The sequence below is a fragment of the Chionomys nivalis genome, chromosome 3 (assembly GCF_950005125.1).
Source record: "Chionomys nivalis chromosome 3, mChiNiv1.1, whole genome shotgun sequence".
Lineage (NCBI taxonomy): Eukaryota > Metazoa > Chordata > Mammalia > Rodentia > Cricetidae > Chionomys > Chionomys nivalis.
The window spans coordinates 62,733,566-62,751,259 of record NC_080088.1 but is presented as its reverse complement, the minus strand read 5'-3'; the positions used below and the strand labels follow the sequence as shown (position 1 = coordinate 62,751,259).

General features: G+C 43.6%; 1 protein-coding gene across 21 annotated transcripts in view; it reads left to right on the top strand.

The window, feature by feature from the left end:
• Positions 1-6,937, top strand: part of Dlg1 (discs large MAGUK scaffold protein 1) — a 197,447-nt gene extending 190,510 nt beyond the window's left edge. For all 21 annotated transcript variants that reach the window (XM_057764321.1, XM_057764320.1, XM_057764319.1 and 18 more), the window contains 2 exons: positions 1,784-1,875; positions 5,259-6,937. In XM_057764321.1, coding sequence (XP_057620304.1) covers positions 1,784-1,875; positions 5,259-5,365 — 199 coding nt within the window. In that variant the 3' untranslated portion in view covers positions 5,366-6,937. The remainder of the gene's footprint in view (positions 1-1,783; positions 1,876-5,258) is intronic.
• Positions 6,938-17,694: the final 10,757 nt, after the last annotated feature.

Genomic DNA, 17,694 nt, shown 5'->3' with positions numbered 1-17,694 from the left:
ATTAGAGAAAAGTTAACAGAGCTTCAAGAAACTGGGAGCTGCCATCAAAGAGACCAATGTGCATTATGAATTCCAAAATGGGAGCAGGGGACAAAGAGATTATTTGAAGAAAATTCCCAGATTGTATTTAAAAGTCATAAATATCCAAAGTGTTAAGTAAAGCCCAAGCATAAGGAATGGAGTACCCTGAGAGGCACACCACAGCTGGCTGTGGGAAGGCAGTGCTGCACACAGCCTGAGGAATGACACCACAGCCAGAAGATTTTTCAGTAAATTATCAGCAGAATGCTTGTCAAAACCTTTGGAAGTCAGAAGGCAGTGGGTCAGTGTATCAAAAACACTGAAGAAGCTGGGCAGTGGGTGGTGCACAGCTTTAATCCCAGCACTCGGGAGGCAGAGGCAGGCAGATCTCGAGGCCAGCCTGGTCTACAGAGCTAGTTCCAGGACAGACTCCAAAGCTCCAGAGAAACCTTGTCTCAAAAAACCACCACAACAACAATAATAATAATAAACACTGAAAAAATAAAAACTGTCAATCAAGAATACTACACCCAGCAAGAATGAGGGAAAGGGCCAGTGATAGAGCCCAGCAAGGAAAGGAGCTCGCTGCATAATCCTGCTGTGCATTTGATCCTAAGCCCTCATGAAGATTAGAGAAATGTCATCAAGGAGTTGTCCTCACCTCCACAAGGATACCATGATGTGTACCCATGTACCATGACACAGAATAATAAAATTGCTTTTAATTGGGAAAATTAAGATGTTCTCAGATAAGCAAAAGCAGAAATTCATCACCATTATACGTACCTGAACAAGAAGTGTTCAGGGAATCCTGAAGATTGGAAGAACACTGCTGTAGCCACACAAAATATCCTGCATAATGGTGAGACAGCAAAAGATTCCTCTCCAAGAGGAAGCAAATCCCTGTGTGCTCATCATCCTGCTGCAAGAGGACCTCGGGCTTGCAATTGGCTTACTACTTCTGTCTCAATTTATTTTGAGATAAATTTCATATGTATCATTTCATGTATTTGAAAAGTAATTGCTGAATTAAAAGCATCTCCACTGTAAATATGGCATTTAACTAATATTTTTAATACAATCAGATTTACTTATGTCTGTTTTCAGTCTTTTCCTGTAGCCAAGTTCTAAATAAGGTTTACTCATGACAGGTGCTTAAACTTTTAATGCATAGTCTTCCTTCTTTTTTGTCTGCTGATTCCACTAGGTCCTTTTACAGTGTTTCCTCAGACTCTTTTTTTTTTTTTTTTTTTTTTTTTTTTTTTTTTTTTTTTTGCTGGGCATCAAGGTTTTAATTTAGCTGAATGTGGCACCAGGAGGCTTAGGCAGGAGGATGGAAAGTTCCAGGCTAGTGTACTAGGAAGGTCAAGGTCAGCTTGCACACCAAGCAGGACCACCCTCCCCCTCCCTCCTTCTCTCCTCTCTCTTCTGAGGTTACTCACTGCTCACTGCACTGATGGCTAAGACTCTGTTTTCTTATTGTACTGTCTAATGTGCTCATTTACAGTCTGTGAGTTACGTTTTCACATGCATGCACAGTGAGAGTTGTCAACTGCGTGCGCTGGCTGCTGAGCTAGTGTAGAAAGTGCTGTGGCACTCTTCTCACTGCGTGTGTCAGACAGCAGGACTAGGCAGTCTGCTCTTAGTGATGGTTTGTGCAGAGTTAAACTTCCCGTTATTTTATGCCTTTTATGTCTTCGCTCATCTTTTTTTCAGAGTATTACAATGTGTTAATCACCAGTTTCTAAATTTATTTGCATAGGGAAATGAATAAGCGTCTAACAGAAGAACAAGCCAGAAAAACATTTGAAAGAGCCATGAAATTGGAGCAGGAGTTCACTGAACATTTCACAGGTTGGAGCCATGTGTGTGTGACAGTGCCCTTTTGAGAAAATCTTGCTGTGTCCACATCTACTAGTCTGTAGTAACTAGTCCTGTCATTTTCAAAGTAAACTCTAAGATCTGTGGGTTTGTCCTGTGGGAAACTCAAAAGTTCGCCTTGCTGGTAATGGGGAACCTTAAAATGTAGTGTTCCTATGGTTTTTGTGCACAGCAGTGATTCACAGTTGACCAGAGGAAAGCAGATTTCATTTCACTGCTTTTTGAAGCCTCTACCTTCTCTCTTACCCTTTGTAAATTTTGATTCATTCTCCCTAGGCTTACTGAAACAGAGTTTCCAGATTCAGGGTATAAAGTGTAATATTGCATACTTTGTGAGTTGATTATTGTAATCATGGTAGTACATATGTCACCATAGTTCCTGGTGTATGGGTGTGTGTATGATTGTATGTGTGTTGGTTGATTGTGTGTGTGTGTCCAGTTGAGATCTGCTTTTGTTACTATAGTCACCATGCTCTACATTAGTACACAGAAATTGTCTTTTTAGGGTCTTGGTTCTTCCCAGTACTGTGACCTTGCTTAGCTAGGCCAGCACTGTCACTGAACTGTGACTATACCACCACATTTCCTCCTGAAAACAGAAGTTTATAGCCTTTGGTCAGCATTTTCTTATTCTGGGAACCATCACTGTACTCTGCTTCTATGAATTCAGATTCATAGAAGGTTCCACAGGTAAATGAGGCCATGTAGATTGTATTTTTGTGTGTCTAGTTTATTTAATTCAGCTTAATGTCTTGTATATTATTCATTCAGGTTGTCAAAAAGGAAAGGATTCCTTCTTTTATGACTGAATAATATTCTCATTATATATATTTAAATTCCCCATAGTTTCTTTGTTGACAAACATTTAGCTGGTTTTCATTCTTTTGTATATGTAATATTGAGGTTAACAAAGAATTGCAGATGTTTCTTTGATGTACTTTGATATTTTATTTGGATATATACCCAGAAAAGAGATTGGTGAATTGTCTGTCTTAGTGTGTTTTCTGCTACTATAACAGTATACTGTAGACTTGGTATAAGCAAGACTTTTTTTACTGACAATTGGGAGGACTGAGAATTTCAAGATGAAAGGGATTGCAATTTATGAGTGTCTTCATGTACTATATGACCTACAGAAGGGCAACAAACACACAGACTACTAGAGGACTAGAGGGGACTACATGAACCACCCAACTCTGGCAGCAACTAGCCCACCACTATAATAACAGCTTAGACTTGGCTAGAAAAGATAGGGTTTAGCTGGGTTGCCCAAGATGGCCCTGAACTCCTAGACTCAAGTGACCAGTCTACATTTGCTACCGGAATAGCTGGGACACACATAGCCTCACCTGACCTCATTTAAACGAATGATTATATGAATTCCAGTAAGTGTTCTGATATAAACTAAAGGGAAAAGGGTCTTTTTTTTTTCTTTAATTTCAGACTTAGAAACCTTAAGAATATTAGCATAAGAACGGCTTTACTCATATTTTCCAGATGTTAACATTTCATCTCTAAAACATCTGAGTAGGTTACAAATAAATGTCCTTTACTTCTAAATATGTCAGTATTTCAAAAAGAGAAAGAAAGACATTTGAATGTTTGCTTATGTCCCTCTATAGTAAGATGCTGATAATCAAACCCAGGAAATTTAGCATTGATAATCTCACCTTTTAATACAGACTTCCCTGAGATATTAGCAGTTGTTAGAGTAAAATGACAAAAAAAATTCAGGGTTCAATCCAGGAGCACGTATTGCATTGAGCTACCACACATAATTGGTCTACTTTTATCTAGAACCATCCATTAGCCTTTATCTATTAGTCATAACCTTGACATTCTTTATGAGTGAAAGCAAGTCCTCTTGTGGAATATCCTTAGATGTGAGTTATGAGGTTGGGCGGGCACATCAAAGAAGTAACCTGATCCTCTGTGCCATGCAGTGCTTAGGCTGTCATTCTGGACTGTTCCAGACCCGTGGTGTTGGTTTCAGTGGTAATGAGTGAATGAGGTATCTGTGGCCTTGACTTCTTGCTTTTCCAACCCAGGGAGAGCTCCGACTTACCCAGTAAGCAAAGTGTGTGTGTGTTTCCCAAGGTAGCTGTTCTTCACTGCTTGCCACTGTGACCCTGCCCTAGGAAGCACTTGAGCCAGGCAAGATGAAACTGATGTTTGCCAAATGTGTGTGTCTTCTCAGATATTAAGTAATACCTCCATGTCGCTCAGAATGTGAGCTTTTATCACAGAACTGATACTCATAAACATTTTGAAGCTTAGCTTTTGATTACTCAAACATTCTCAGTTACATAGAAGTCTTCTTTGGCACATAGACGATGTTCCTCATGATGGTGTTCTTAACCTCACCACCAGCCAGACAGTTTGACTTACATCTCTGTTTGGCATTTTATTCCAGATGTCTCAGGCCATAGGAAACTAAACACATGTGGTTCCCTTACACCCACTTACACTTGGTGCACCTGCTTGGACCTCCTGAGTGCTGGGTCATCTCTGTAAGCCACCTGCCAATTACCATGCTAAGTCTTTTTAGTTTTATTAGCTAACCTTTGATCCTTACAGAGTAGAGGCTCTAAATATCCAAATAACTAGTTCTTAGTAATTGCTACCATTTTTTGTTGTTGTAACTGTGGTTTTTGAGACAGGGTTTAGTTGTGTAGCCCCTGCTGATCTAGAATTTATAATCCTCCTGCCTCTGCCTTTCAAGGCATTAAATTTCAGACATGCACCATGACAGATGCCTGTGTTGCCATTTTTTATTACACATTTTCTAACATTGATTTTAATAGCTTCTAACTACTAAGGCTCTAGCTTGTATGTATCAGTCCACCTACCCTCAGTACTGGCCCACTTCACCCTTCAGCAGAGCGCACAACCCATAGCCAGCCATCTTTTCCTAACACTCTACACTGCCCTCACCAGATAACTAGCTGTGCTCGTTCTCTGTAGTTCCCACAAAAGTTGAGGAAACAAACGCTTTGTATTAAAATGATAAAACTAATGGCTGAAGGACATAACTGAGAGAGGCAACTCATGGTCAGCCTGTGCAAGGCCCCAGGCTCAGTCTCTAGCACCCTCAGATGGATGAGTGAGTGAGCTAATGCAAGCTCAGATGATGAGCAAAGTAAACTCTAGGCAAAAGATAAAGAGAGAATAACTGTGTCTCATATTTGGTCACTGTGTGTGTATTGTACGCCTGTAAAGTCAGCTAAATGACCAGTTGTTGCCAAGGACATCCGTGTGTTGAACTGCGTCCAAAGCTTGCCTTCTCACATCTCACCAATAATACTTCCTGATGGCAAAGAAAGAGTAATGGGCACTTGTGGCTTTTGTCATTGCAGCTATTGTCCAGGGAGACACGCTGGAGGACATTTACAACCAAGTGAAGCAGGTCATAGAAGAACAGTCTGGTCCTTACATTTGGGTCCCAGCAAAAGAAAAATTATGAAGACTGACTTTTCTGTTTCTTTCTTCCATGGTCTCACTTCTCTGCCCTGCCCTGGAGTCTGTCTTCACTGCTCCTTTCACACTGGCTCAGACCCTCATGTCGGCAGTTTGCCCGTTTTGGACATCCAGTGTCTCCTTCATGTTGTGTCATCTGTATTATTCTGTGTTGCTACTATTGGTTTCTGGCCATTTTCCAGAACTGAAGATGAATGGCCTGACCAGCTGTCAAGGGTTTGGGGAGATGCAAAATTGTAAAATTCCTTAATGTTTAAGGGAAAGTTAACTTTAAGAGATTTTCAGAAAAGCTTTATATACATTCTTTTCCAATTTCAGTATAAATGAAAGATGGTTCTAATCAGTGACTCAGTGGACCTTGAGCAACAATGCACGCTTAACTTTAATAGCATGGTTTGGCCGGTGTATTAGCTCTCAAGTTCGTTCCTCAATTGAATTCTGGTATTAATTATTTCATTAAAGACAAATAAGAAAAATAGGGGTTTTACTTCAAAATTAATGTCTGAGTTCATTCATAATATTCATGAGAAGTCTTTATGAGCCCTCCCTTAGTGCACTTTTCTAGGAGTAACAGTGTCTGAGTGGTTTTCATCAGCTCATGCAGCACCGGTCCAGTGTCTCTCAAGCACTGTCCACACTCTGTTTATGGCTCTGTTGAGGTGAAGGGGGCTCACCTTTACACAGAAGGTGAGGAAGTTTCACAGACAGAACTGCGGACAAGAAAGTTTCTGTGGAAATGTAGTAATCATGACAGTGGGAAGGTGTCCAGATCATAGCCTGAAATTTTAATGTATGCTTAGGGTGGGGGGCAGATTTTAATGACTATTTTACCCACAGTAACTGCCTATTTTGTTATAATAAAATATATATAAATATATATAAAACTTTCTTTAACTAAACTCTGTAACTATGGGAATTATTTTCTTTACATAGTTGCACACACAAACATATATATATTTAAAATATATTTTTCTTTTGCCACCTACTTCTAACTTTTTATTTGGTTTTTAAATTAAATATTAATTGATGAAACTTACCTTCCTTAATCATGTGAACTGAAAGCAAGTGTCTGGTGGTGGTGAGGAAAAACCTCTAGAAAACTAGATTGCAAGTAGACGTGAGCGTGTTCTCCTCTTTCCTACAGAAGTTCCAGAGTGCTCCCAGGCTTTCTGTCAGTGTTGTGTTCTTATTGTGGAGTTTGATTTTGGTCCCCCGCCCCTCTTTTTGTTCTCGTTTCATTAATAGAAAAGCAAACTCCATTTTGAGACTCCCCCAGGCCTTCATCTTGCGTAGCTGCACTACTAGAATTGCACAGGTCTTTACAGCAAACTTCTTCAACTTTAGTGAGAAGCCGAATACCTTCAGAATCACTTTCTCTAGTCCATCATTAATATCATTTGGCTTCCCATTGCTCTTTGGAATTGTTTATTCAATATGTGGTTTGGGGCAACTTCGTTAAAATTTCTTAAATCACTGGTTTGTAAAGAATTACCAACATTATCCATTCCATTTATGAGAAAGAGGAGAACAGCTAATAAACTTTATTGTAAAATCCATATGTCAAATGTGTCTTGAATTTTGGAGGGTTTTTTTTAATAACCTGGCATTTTATCAGATTGTTTCACCATATTACATAACAAGTTTAAAGACAGGAGGCAATGTGTGTGGCTCTTACGCTGGACACAGTAGATCATTGCCAAACATAAACACTCGGGAAGAAAAGTGGAAGATGTTGAGAGCTCCAAAAACCACCTTACAACAAGCGAGATCCCAGGATAAGCCATTGTGCCACACACTGAAGAGCAGGAAGACATCCTAAAGGACCACCGTTCATGCTCTAAAAATTGTATTTGTTTCTTTCCAGATGTCTGCTGGGCAGAATTGATAGTCGGGTAGCTTGATACTACTGAGACCTTGGGGAGCAAGTACCCATAAGGTAGTTTCCCACTGATTTCCTCATTTCTGTAAACCAACAGTAGTGATCATCAGACAGGACTGGGGAGCGAACCAGAAAGGAATGAGGGCTGGAATGAGATCCCTCGATCACGTGACTAGCTCTGGGTTCACCTGAGACCCTGCCTTGGGTGTTGGAGGGAAATTGCTAACATCAGCCTCTGACCTCCACGACCACAGGTGTTTCCACACATGTTCATGCTCTCAGAGGCACGCGCATGTGTATGTGCAGGAAAAAATACATGGTACATTGAAAGAATTCCAATTCAATGTACACATACGCCCTTCACAGTCACACGGTGGGGGCTGGAGAGATGACTCAGTAGTTAAGAACACTGTCAAATCTGGAGGACCTGGGCTCAATTCCCAGCACCCAAATAGCAGCTCACAACTGTTCGGATGTCAGCCACAATAAGGCTAACACTTCTGAGTTCTTGGGCCATGCATGTGCAGACAAGCCCTCAGGCAGAAGTGTCTAATGGCCCCAGGGATGTTAAAGGTCACGTGACCCACACCATGCATGGTTACATCATCCACGTATGACTCAGCTAAGCCATTATGCGCATGCCTGAGTCCCTCATCTGAGTATGGCATAGTACTGTCAACCCCCTGTGCGCTTGCGCTAGGCAGCTTTTAAAAGCTGGGCAGGCCATCCCTTTCCCTCTCACCACACTGACTTCCCCTGTACACACCCCCTCTAATAAACTTCTAAATGGGTTTGTTGTGTATTCCGTGTTTCCTTCTCATTCGTGCCAGGTAGTTTCAACAACTGTCTGTAACTCCAGTTCCAGGGGATTTGACACCCCCACACAGACACACATGTAGTCAAAACAGCAGTGCACATAAAAATAAAAAGATTGTATTATAGAAAGAAGTGACACCTTGGCTGTCGTGAAATGGAAGCACTTTAAATACAACTGTGAGAGTCAGTTGTTTCCTTTCCGTTTCCTGTGTTAGTGTCTGAGGAGAGGATTGATCACAGTACAGGAAAATCTGGATGCCCAAGTCCCAAGAAAATGATACTGTTTGTATATAACTCATACACAGCTTCCCAAATATTCAGACCATCTGCTTCACTTCAGGCACCTAGTTCGGAGCCCTGTCTTGGTATCCACAGGGTTCTAAAGGATGGCTGTGGTTAGAGGAACAAAAACAAGCCATCCCACTAAGAAACCATGGAAAGACAGAAGTCTGGTTTTTGTTGTTTGTAGTCATTTTCAGAGAACCTGGTTTTTTAAACTCCAAATGGTTATGGCTTGTTTTTTATAACAATTAGTTGCCTGGTTGTTGGGGATTGGCCTCGACAAAAGCACCTCTTGCCAGGGTAGAGGCGTGTGGATTTAGAAAATATTAGTAAGGAATATGAAGATGTGAAAGAGAATAATAAAACGGAGAAACATACAGGATTGTATTGGGAGGGAATTCCAGTGAGTACTGAAATTCGCCCGCATTTATTTTTCCAATTGCTTTAAATACCCTTGACCCCAAAAGGTAAGAAGGAGTAAGACAAAAACTGCATTAATATGATACAAGGAAATGAACATAGCAATTGAAGGTCGTGGGGTACAACCATAGTTAAACATTCTGTTGCTAGAACAAAACATTCTGTAGGCAACCCACTCACTGGGTATAATCCATTGTCATCTCCCTAAGGGAACTGGACCCATAGTAGGATCCTTAGACTTTTGTTTGGGGTAGAAACAAATCACCTTCTCTATTCCTGAAATACAAGGTCTGACTGTTAGTCATACCTCTTGACAATAACTTTGAGAGAGCAGAAATCTCTGACCTAAATCTAGGTGGGACTTTGTTTGAGGTAGAAACACAATAACCTTGGAGGTAAGTTTCAACTCTCTGACCTTTGGTCAACGTGGAAATAGGCTCACATTTTTGGGCCCTCACACATGGTTTATTTACATAGTAACCCCAAGAATTTTAAATATTCTACTACATGATTTCTGGAACTGTGACTCGAGTGCAGAGTACTTGAGGACCCTTTCATCAGCTGGCTCTGAATACTAACCACCTGAAAGTACCATTTTCAGACGGCGCATGGTCTAGGCTGGCTCAGGGACGTTTTGGTTTGGTTTTGTCCCTTAGGTTGGCTCTGAACTAACCCTTAGGAATCTTGATACAGCACACACATTTGCGCATACACACACTCTCCTCAAACAGTGAGCAGTTAGTGGTAGGCTTTGAAGAGTTTGTACTGATGGATGAATTTTTTAAAAAAACTATATGGAGTATGAACAAAAATATCACAAACCTATTGCCTTGTACAATTAATGTGCACTCATTTCTTAATGTAAAAAAAAATACGTGGAAGTCAGCACATGGCACAATCGCCACGGGAAAGTTGCTAATGAGTGCACAATGGGAACTTTCTCTAGGGAAGATGAGTGATCTAATCTGTCTTCAGCGCGTCTAAAATTAGACTCCTTCACCTCCCAGATGGAGCAGCTACAGCAGCGCGCATGAATGCTCCATATGTCCCACAGTGTGATTTTCTACTAAAAGATTTTCTAAATCTTGTGAGTCGTTTAATCAAAAATACCTACTTCCCTGGTGATATTTAAGATGAGAAGAGACAGTTTTCTGAGAATAGCTCCATTTCTCTGAACATTTAGTGCTCGGTTCAGGTCCACTTTACCTGTAACTGCTAGCTCAGCTCTTCTCCCTGTGGCTAACAGCGGCTTTATCCAAGGATGTTCTTTCAGACACCTAAACTTTAACACTGGTGCTTTTGACATGTCCCAACTTTTCAGTCACCAAATACTTTAATTCTTCCCAAACGTCCTCCTTTTCTTCCTGACCTCACTCTAATCCAGGTCTCTCCTCGGCTCCCAGGCAGTTGTTGCAATGGCCCCTTCAATCATTGGGTTCACAGACCGTGTCCTGGCTGGTCCAGCTACTACCAGGGGACTCAAGTGCAGCTTGGACTGTGCCTCTGCTCAGTAGCCTCCATCAGTCCCCAGTCCACACTAATCCACTTGTCTGTGTGCTCCTAGAATGGAGTATGTGTGAACTGAGTCAGCCACCACTCTTTCCTCCCTGGCCATACCTTTAATGAGTACTCCGCTGAACATGCCATGGCCGCCATGCTGATGTCTACCTCAGCATCACCTCCCCAGCAAAACCATGCTCTTCTTCATAGCTGAACCTAAGTTCTCTTACAGGAAGTTTCCCAAAGACAGCCTTTGTCTTCTGAACTCCACAACCTCATACTCATTTCACATTGTAATTTGGTGCCTCTCTCCCCTTAAAGCTCTTGTCCCAAGTACCTAGGGTAAGGAATCTGAGTGTAAGTTCGGAACCCCCACATCCCTGTCCCCCCCGCCCTGGCATTCTAACTGACTGAAATACACCTATTGGCATTGCTTCTGCAGGTTGGGAGGAGGGTGAAAAAGGCTGCAGGGGATAAAAAGTCTGGCTCTAAATCTCTAAGTCACCCAATATTAAAACAAAAAAACAAAAAACTCTTCCTGGACTTGCTTTGTGATTTTCCTCTTTTTGTATCAATTTGATCTTCCTTGTGGGTAGGTAGATGTCTCATCTCTATCAGATGACGCCTCCTGGGAAGAAACGGTATGAAAATCTCATGGCGGACCACTTAGAGTGTTACTGATGTCCCTTTCTCCCCTTGCCTCCTTTTATGCTGTTTTTTTTCTCAGATTGAAGCATTTTTTTTTTATAAAATTGATGATTCCTCAATGGCTTTGAAACTTACCAAAATGTTTTAACTTTAGTAATCCTACAAATTGAAAATCTGGATTTATAATAAAATTTTCAGAAAAAGGAAAACTGCTCTGACTCAATAATAAGTGGCTCAAAGTTAAAGGAAATTTCATTTTAGTCTATATGAATGAATATGATGTGTAGACACAGGAGTGTGCCGCAGCGCATGCGTGGGCGGCAGGCCAGCACTGGTGTTTATTCTTTCTTCCATCTTCATGGGTCTCAGGAGTCACACCCGGGTCACGGGGTTGCATAGCAGCTGCTTACCCACCAAGCCAGCCCCAGCCCCAGTGACTTCTTCGTGGGTTTGACCCTCCCTGACCCCTCCCAACTGTGTTAACGTGCCTGTAATAGACATGTGAGGTGAGTGACAGAAATGTGGTCCGTGCTTACAAGTGTGCAGATTTCCTCCATCGGATGGAGCAGTTAGAAGTCGGGCGCAGCGGCAGGACAGGAGGGTATGTCTTTAGTCAACCACCCATGGCCAGAGGAAGAAAAGGGGCTGGGGACATGGGCCCTACAGCCTCCTTCAGGCATATGCATAGCACTGTAACTTACATCTCACTGGCCTCTAAAGGTAGCGCTACGGACTGGGCCATCCCAGCTCCGAGCTCCAGTGCCATCCCCTCTTTCCCAGGCGACCTTCCCTGGAGAACCCGTCTGCAGTGTCTCACTGAACTCCCCTGAGTTCCCACACACCCTTTCTCCTTCCACAGAATACCTGTGCTCTAGCTGGGTGGTCACAGCTTGTTCCCTTTGTTTATAGTAAGTGACGCTGTCATTGTGTTTTGAACATTATGTCTTACCCTATGTTGCTATGGTCCATATATGTTCCCAGACATGTTAGGAATGGTGGTAAAGACGTCACTATCCTTGGGCTGATGAGAGGAGTTGATGGGTAAAGGCGCTGGTGGCCTGAGAGCAGTCTCTGAAGGTATCGTATAGGGAAGCCAATTGCTCGGAGAATGAAAACCCAGTTGGGCAGTGGTGCACAACTTTAATCCCAGTACTTGGGAAGCAGAGGCAGGTAGATCTCTGAGTTCAAGGCCAACCTGGTCTACAAAATGAGATCCAGGACAGCCAGTGCTACGTGGAAAAACCTGTCTCTTGGAAAAAAAACTTGAAATGCAGTGCAGATTGACTTCATCAACCTGGATCAGACTCCAGGAGTCTAATGCCAGGCGGTTCACTGTCTACGTATTTAAACACAGTACAATTTGGGAAAAAGTTTTCTGGCAACAGTCAGTCCAATTCCAGGTGCACAATGAAGCTTAAGGCATGACTACACAGAAACTCCTTTACAAAGTACATGTGACCATGAGGGCAGGTTCTAGGCTAAAAGGCCTAGAATCTGGTGTGGTCTCTGACCATAGCATAGAGGTCTGCAGGCCATAAAGTACTTGTGACGCCTCCCCTAAGGATGGGTGACAGTCTAGGGAGGGAAGAGTCTGGGGTCATCATTCTGGGGGATTTCAGGTCTGCCTCTGTAGCACAAGGTGGGTGAGGTCTGCCTCCGCAGATGGCCAAAGGTCATTAACACAATCCACTCACTTTCTAGATGTAATGCAGGTCTTTGATTTTGATGTCCATCGAGGAGACACTCCTGTTTAATAAACATTGCTCGTTCTCTTTGTGCTTCTCTGTGACAACAGCTGCCAAACCTGATAGTGGAACAGTAAAAATAAAACGGCACTGTTCCCAAGTGCTACATAGTGACAGTGGACAATGGACATGAGACCACGGCAGGCCATGAAGGCAGCTGGGTCCCAGGCAGGGAGCCGCGCAGCAGGTGAGAGGCAGAGACACACACCATGCAGAGAAAGTGGGTATTTATTTAGTGGGCCATGGAAGGGAAAGAGGAGAAGGGGAAAGAGCAGAGAGAGCCAGAGAGAAAGAGGATGGAGGAAGCAGAGAAGAGGAGCCATGGGAGCAGCTACCTCTTTAGAAGAGACAGAAAAGAAAGGGCTCGGGCTGCAAGAAGAAAGGAAGCTCTGCCTGCCTCAGCTGTGGAGGGGAAGGGAGTGTGTGGGCTTGAAGGGACAAGACAGACCATTACATTCCCATCTCTTTTTTTTATAATAAAAGGGCAGGAGGGGGGCTGGAGAGTTGGCTCAGAGGTTAAGAGCACTGACTGCTCTTCCAGAGGTCCTGAGTTCAATTCTCATCAACCCACATGGTGGTTCACAACCATCTTAATGAGATCTGGTGCCCTCTTCTGGCCTGCAGGCATACATGGAGGCTGAACACTTTATACATAATAAATAAATAAATCTTAAAAAAAAAAAGGGGCAGGAGGTTAGGCACCACAGGTTAAAGGAATTGGGGTGGCGGATTCTCAAGACTGCTTCCTGCTTATTTGTGGGTGTCATCTGGGGGGGGGAACCTGAGAAAGCTGGGTGCTGATCACATCCTGGGTTAGCTAGTCTCTTTGCACCTGTCTGGTGTTTGTGGTATGGAAATGTCTGGTATCTCTTACACCTGTTTAAGGTACTGGCCGAACAGAGGACAAAGTTAAGTTTAGGGGGAAAAATTTAGGACCAGGGAATTGAGAGGAATCTATCTGACCTGTTTAAGGTGGATCCTTCAATTCTGCTGCCTAAAACTCACAAGAATTCTTTGAGCTGGGCGGTGGTGGCGCACGCCTTTAATCCCAGCACTTGGGAGGCAGAGGCAGGCGGATCTCTGTGAGTTCGAGACCAGCCTAGTCTACAAGAGCTAGTTCCAGGACAGGCTCCAAAACCACAGAGAAACCCTGTCTCGAAAAACCAAAAAAAAAAAAAAAAAAAAAAAAAAAAAAAAAAAAAGATTTATTTGGGTTTGTGAAAACATGAGTCATCACAATGACTGTGACATGTTTTTACACAATGAAAAGTATTTTTAAGACTATGGAAGGCAGCGTGAAAGAGATTTGATAACTTGTACTTGTTGGAATTTGTTTGGTGAGGCTGTCCTTTTAAACAACAAAACCTCTCAACTGTCAAACGGCATCAGAGATAAAATTGTACTTGAGTTATTGATTTAAAAAATGACAGAGAACTTACTTAGTTGATACCTAGAGTTTCTCCTCAGGGTCCTCCATGGTTGCTGAAAGTCTTATTTGCCTTTTTCTGTTTAGTGCAGGGCCTGCCAGGCTCCAGAAGATCCTGTGGGCTAAGAAATCTGTAGGAAGACAAACCTACCTTGACCTGAGCAGCTAGGCTGTCGATTCCAGCGATTCTGTCCACTGTCTGGATATCTTAAGTTTAGATGAAAGGCAGTTTTTCCCAGTGGTCAGTGCTTGGCAGTTGAAGCAAACTGTGGATGGACGTTGTTCTGTGCCCATTTGCCTTCTGTTTTCTTTGGAGGAAGTAGAGTGCTGCTGCTAGGAGACAACCTGACTCTTTTTGTTATGAAAAGTTTTTTAATAATTAAATAGTTAAATGCCATATTCCCCAGATATTTGAATAGTTGAGGGCTGCTTATTGAGTATAACTACAGTATAGAATCTGCCTGGAGAGCTGGATCCGAGCTTGACTGTACTGGCTTTCAACTTAACAGATAAGATTTATACTCTTTGAAAGACAAAAAGAAGAAAAAATTGCTTGCGATAGAAAGTTAATGGCAGAACTGACAATAGTAGAGAACAGCTTAATATATTTTAAAGCAGGGTTGGACTAAAGTACATACCAGTTTAACACATGAGACTTATTGTTTTATAGTCTGGAATGAGATGCAATGAACAGACAATCATAACATTTAGCAGTAAACATAGGTGCATTTAAGTTATATGTATGCAGAGAGAGAGAGAAAACAGGAATTGGGAAGAGTGGATGCTCTTGGTGGGCCCTATTAAAGGCATGCCACTGTGTAAAACATACATGTCACAGAGTCAGCAAGAAGAAAACATAAGTAAACCAGGGGACCAGGCAAGGTATACTTCAATAAAGATGGCAGGACATGGTCACCTGACCTGGCTCTCAGTTAAGATGGCAGTGAAGTCACCTGACCATAGTTAAGATGACAGTAAGGTCACCTGACCTCAGTCAAAATGGTGGTATGGTCACCTATGTAGTAGAGTTAACACCAGGGAACCAGGCAGAAATACTTCAGTAAAGATGGCGGAACTTGGTCACGGGACCAGGCTCTCAGTCAAGATGGCAGTAAGGTCACCTGACCTCAGTCAAAATGATGGTAAGGTCACCTATGTACTAGAGTTAGCACCAGGGAACTAGGCTGGAAATACACCAGTTAAGATGGCAGAACTTGGTCACCTGACCTGGCTCTTAGTTAAGATGGCGGTGAAGTCACCTGACCTCAGTCAAAATACAGCAGTCACATGTTGTATGTAAGAGAGACATAGAGGCATGATCTACCCTGTTGCCAAGCCGCCATGCCACAAGCCGCAGTCGGGAGCAAAGGCTGGAACTGAAGCAGCTGCCTTGTGGATCCGACCAGTCTTGTCAGGAGCAGTGTGAGGAAAGCAGAGCCCGTGGGACACTGGCAGAGCACGGTTTGAGGTTTACACCATAGCTGGAAACGTGAAAGCCTGTGAAAAACACCACAGGGCCCATAGGAGAGCAGGGTGTGAAATGGCGGCGAACACCGCAGAGTCTACAGAAGAGCGTCCTCTCTCTACAGGTGGGGTGTTAAAGCCTCACTGGCTCCGGTCTGGGCAACTCAGAAGCCAGAGAGTCTTAGAGGCCGCTCCGAGTGGTCTCTCATGGCGGAGCCCCCAAATTGAGTGCACCACACAGCGTGTGCAGTGCTAGCACGGGAGGACCAACCCTGAGTTGTACGTTCTCATTTTTAGCCATGGAAAGCAGTGAAGGGCTCAACCGTAGCTTAGGCAGATAGAATGCAAAGTTGTAAAGAAGCCTGGTTCTCGAGCTGAGGGTTCCACATGTCCTCAGCTGGCCCGACCCTGGGCAGGAGGGAACATGGAGAGCCTGGCCAGGTCACAAGCACCAATGTAATGGTTTAAGTAAAATACTGCGGTTCCCTGAGGGGCACAGCAGCAGAAACGCCGATCCCTGAAATCTACATGGTAGAAGGGGAGGACCAACTCCCACAAGTTGTTCCCTGGCCTGCGAGCACATAAGTGCGCACACAAAAAGATTCCCCCCTCTAGATCCTGGTCAGGCTGTAGCCCTCACCCCGTGCACTACAGCTACTCAGCAGAGCCCTGGGGAGCAGCCTTGTCCCAGTCCACAGCCGGTCTTATCCCTTTCCCCAGTGTAACCGCCCAGCTGGTCAGTTATTCTAGGGTTGTAACCCGCCTGGCAGGTCAGTTATTCCAGGGTCCCGAAGAGGCGCTATCTGAAAAGACATGGGCGGGAAAGAGGAAGGAGACCAAGCAGAGTTCTTGTCAAGGTCTCCATTTATTAGCGCAATGGTTGTGGCTTATATAGCCGTTGAATGAGGAATTTGGCTTGGGATGGGGGCAGGGGCATGGCGAGGGCAGGAAGGGGTCTTGCAGCAATGGTCACGAGTCGACACTTGGTCACGAGTCGGTCACGAGTCTTCGGTCAGGAGGTCACGAGTCGACACACCTAGTGTTCTCTGTGCAAACGGAATCGTTCCTTTTGTGATTCCAACCACAAACAGTTCTCTAGATAGTTAGAATGCGGGGCAGGTTCCTCTAACAGATAACTCTCAAGATAGTTGGGTGTGGGGTGGGTTCTGCCAACAAACAGTTCTCAATACAGTTGGGGTGTGGGGCTCTCTGCAAACATCCCCAGGACAATGGTCCCCGCCATCATCCCTGGAAAATGGTTCCTGACACCCCAGCAGCAGTTATTAATTACAGTTGTTAACCTTAGTTATAAAGCTGGGCAGTGGTGGTGCACGCCTTTAATCCCAGCACTCAGGAGACAGAGGCAGGCGGATCTCTGTGAGTTCAAGGCCAGCCTGGTCTACAGAGCTAGTCCCAGGACAGGCTCCAAAGCTACAGAGAAACCCTGTCTCAAAAAAAAAAAAAAGAAAAGAAAAGGAAAAACAAAACAAAAGTTATAAAACTTAATTGTGTCAAATGCCAACCTGAAACAATCTAGAATCACCTAAAAGAGGAGCCTCTAAGAATGTCTACAAGTCATTAATAAGTCAGTGAATACGGAAGACCTGCCCACTATGACTGGTACCATTTTCCTGGGCAGAGCATCTTGAACTGTCTAGTGGAGTGGGCAGCGAATACAGCTTGCATTCATCCCCTGCTCATTGCTGTTTACTGAAGATGCACGTGAGCATCTGTCTCAAGTTCCTGCCTCTGTGACTCCCCTTCCAATGGCAGACTATAACCCCGAAATCTGAGCTGAAATGAGCCCTTTCTCCAAGTATTTTTATGTTGTATCACGTTTACATTTATTAGTTTTGACTGCACAGGCCACTGTGCACACGTGAAGGTCAAAGGACAATTTGTGTGAGCAGGTTCTCTCCTAGCATGTGGGTCCTGGGAATCAAACCCAGGTTGTTAGACTTCGAGGCAGCAAATGCTTTTAGTGTCTAGGCCATCACACTGGCCCCAGTCACAGCACCGGGGAAATACACAGAGATATCCTTCACCCTTCACATTCAAGGTTCTGTTGTGAGCAGAGCCGGAGCACTGTGGATAAACTCAGTGTGGCGGCCCATATCAGGAGGCTGAGGCAGGAG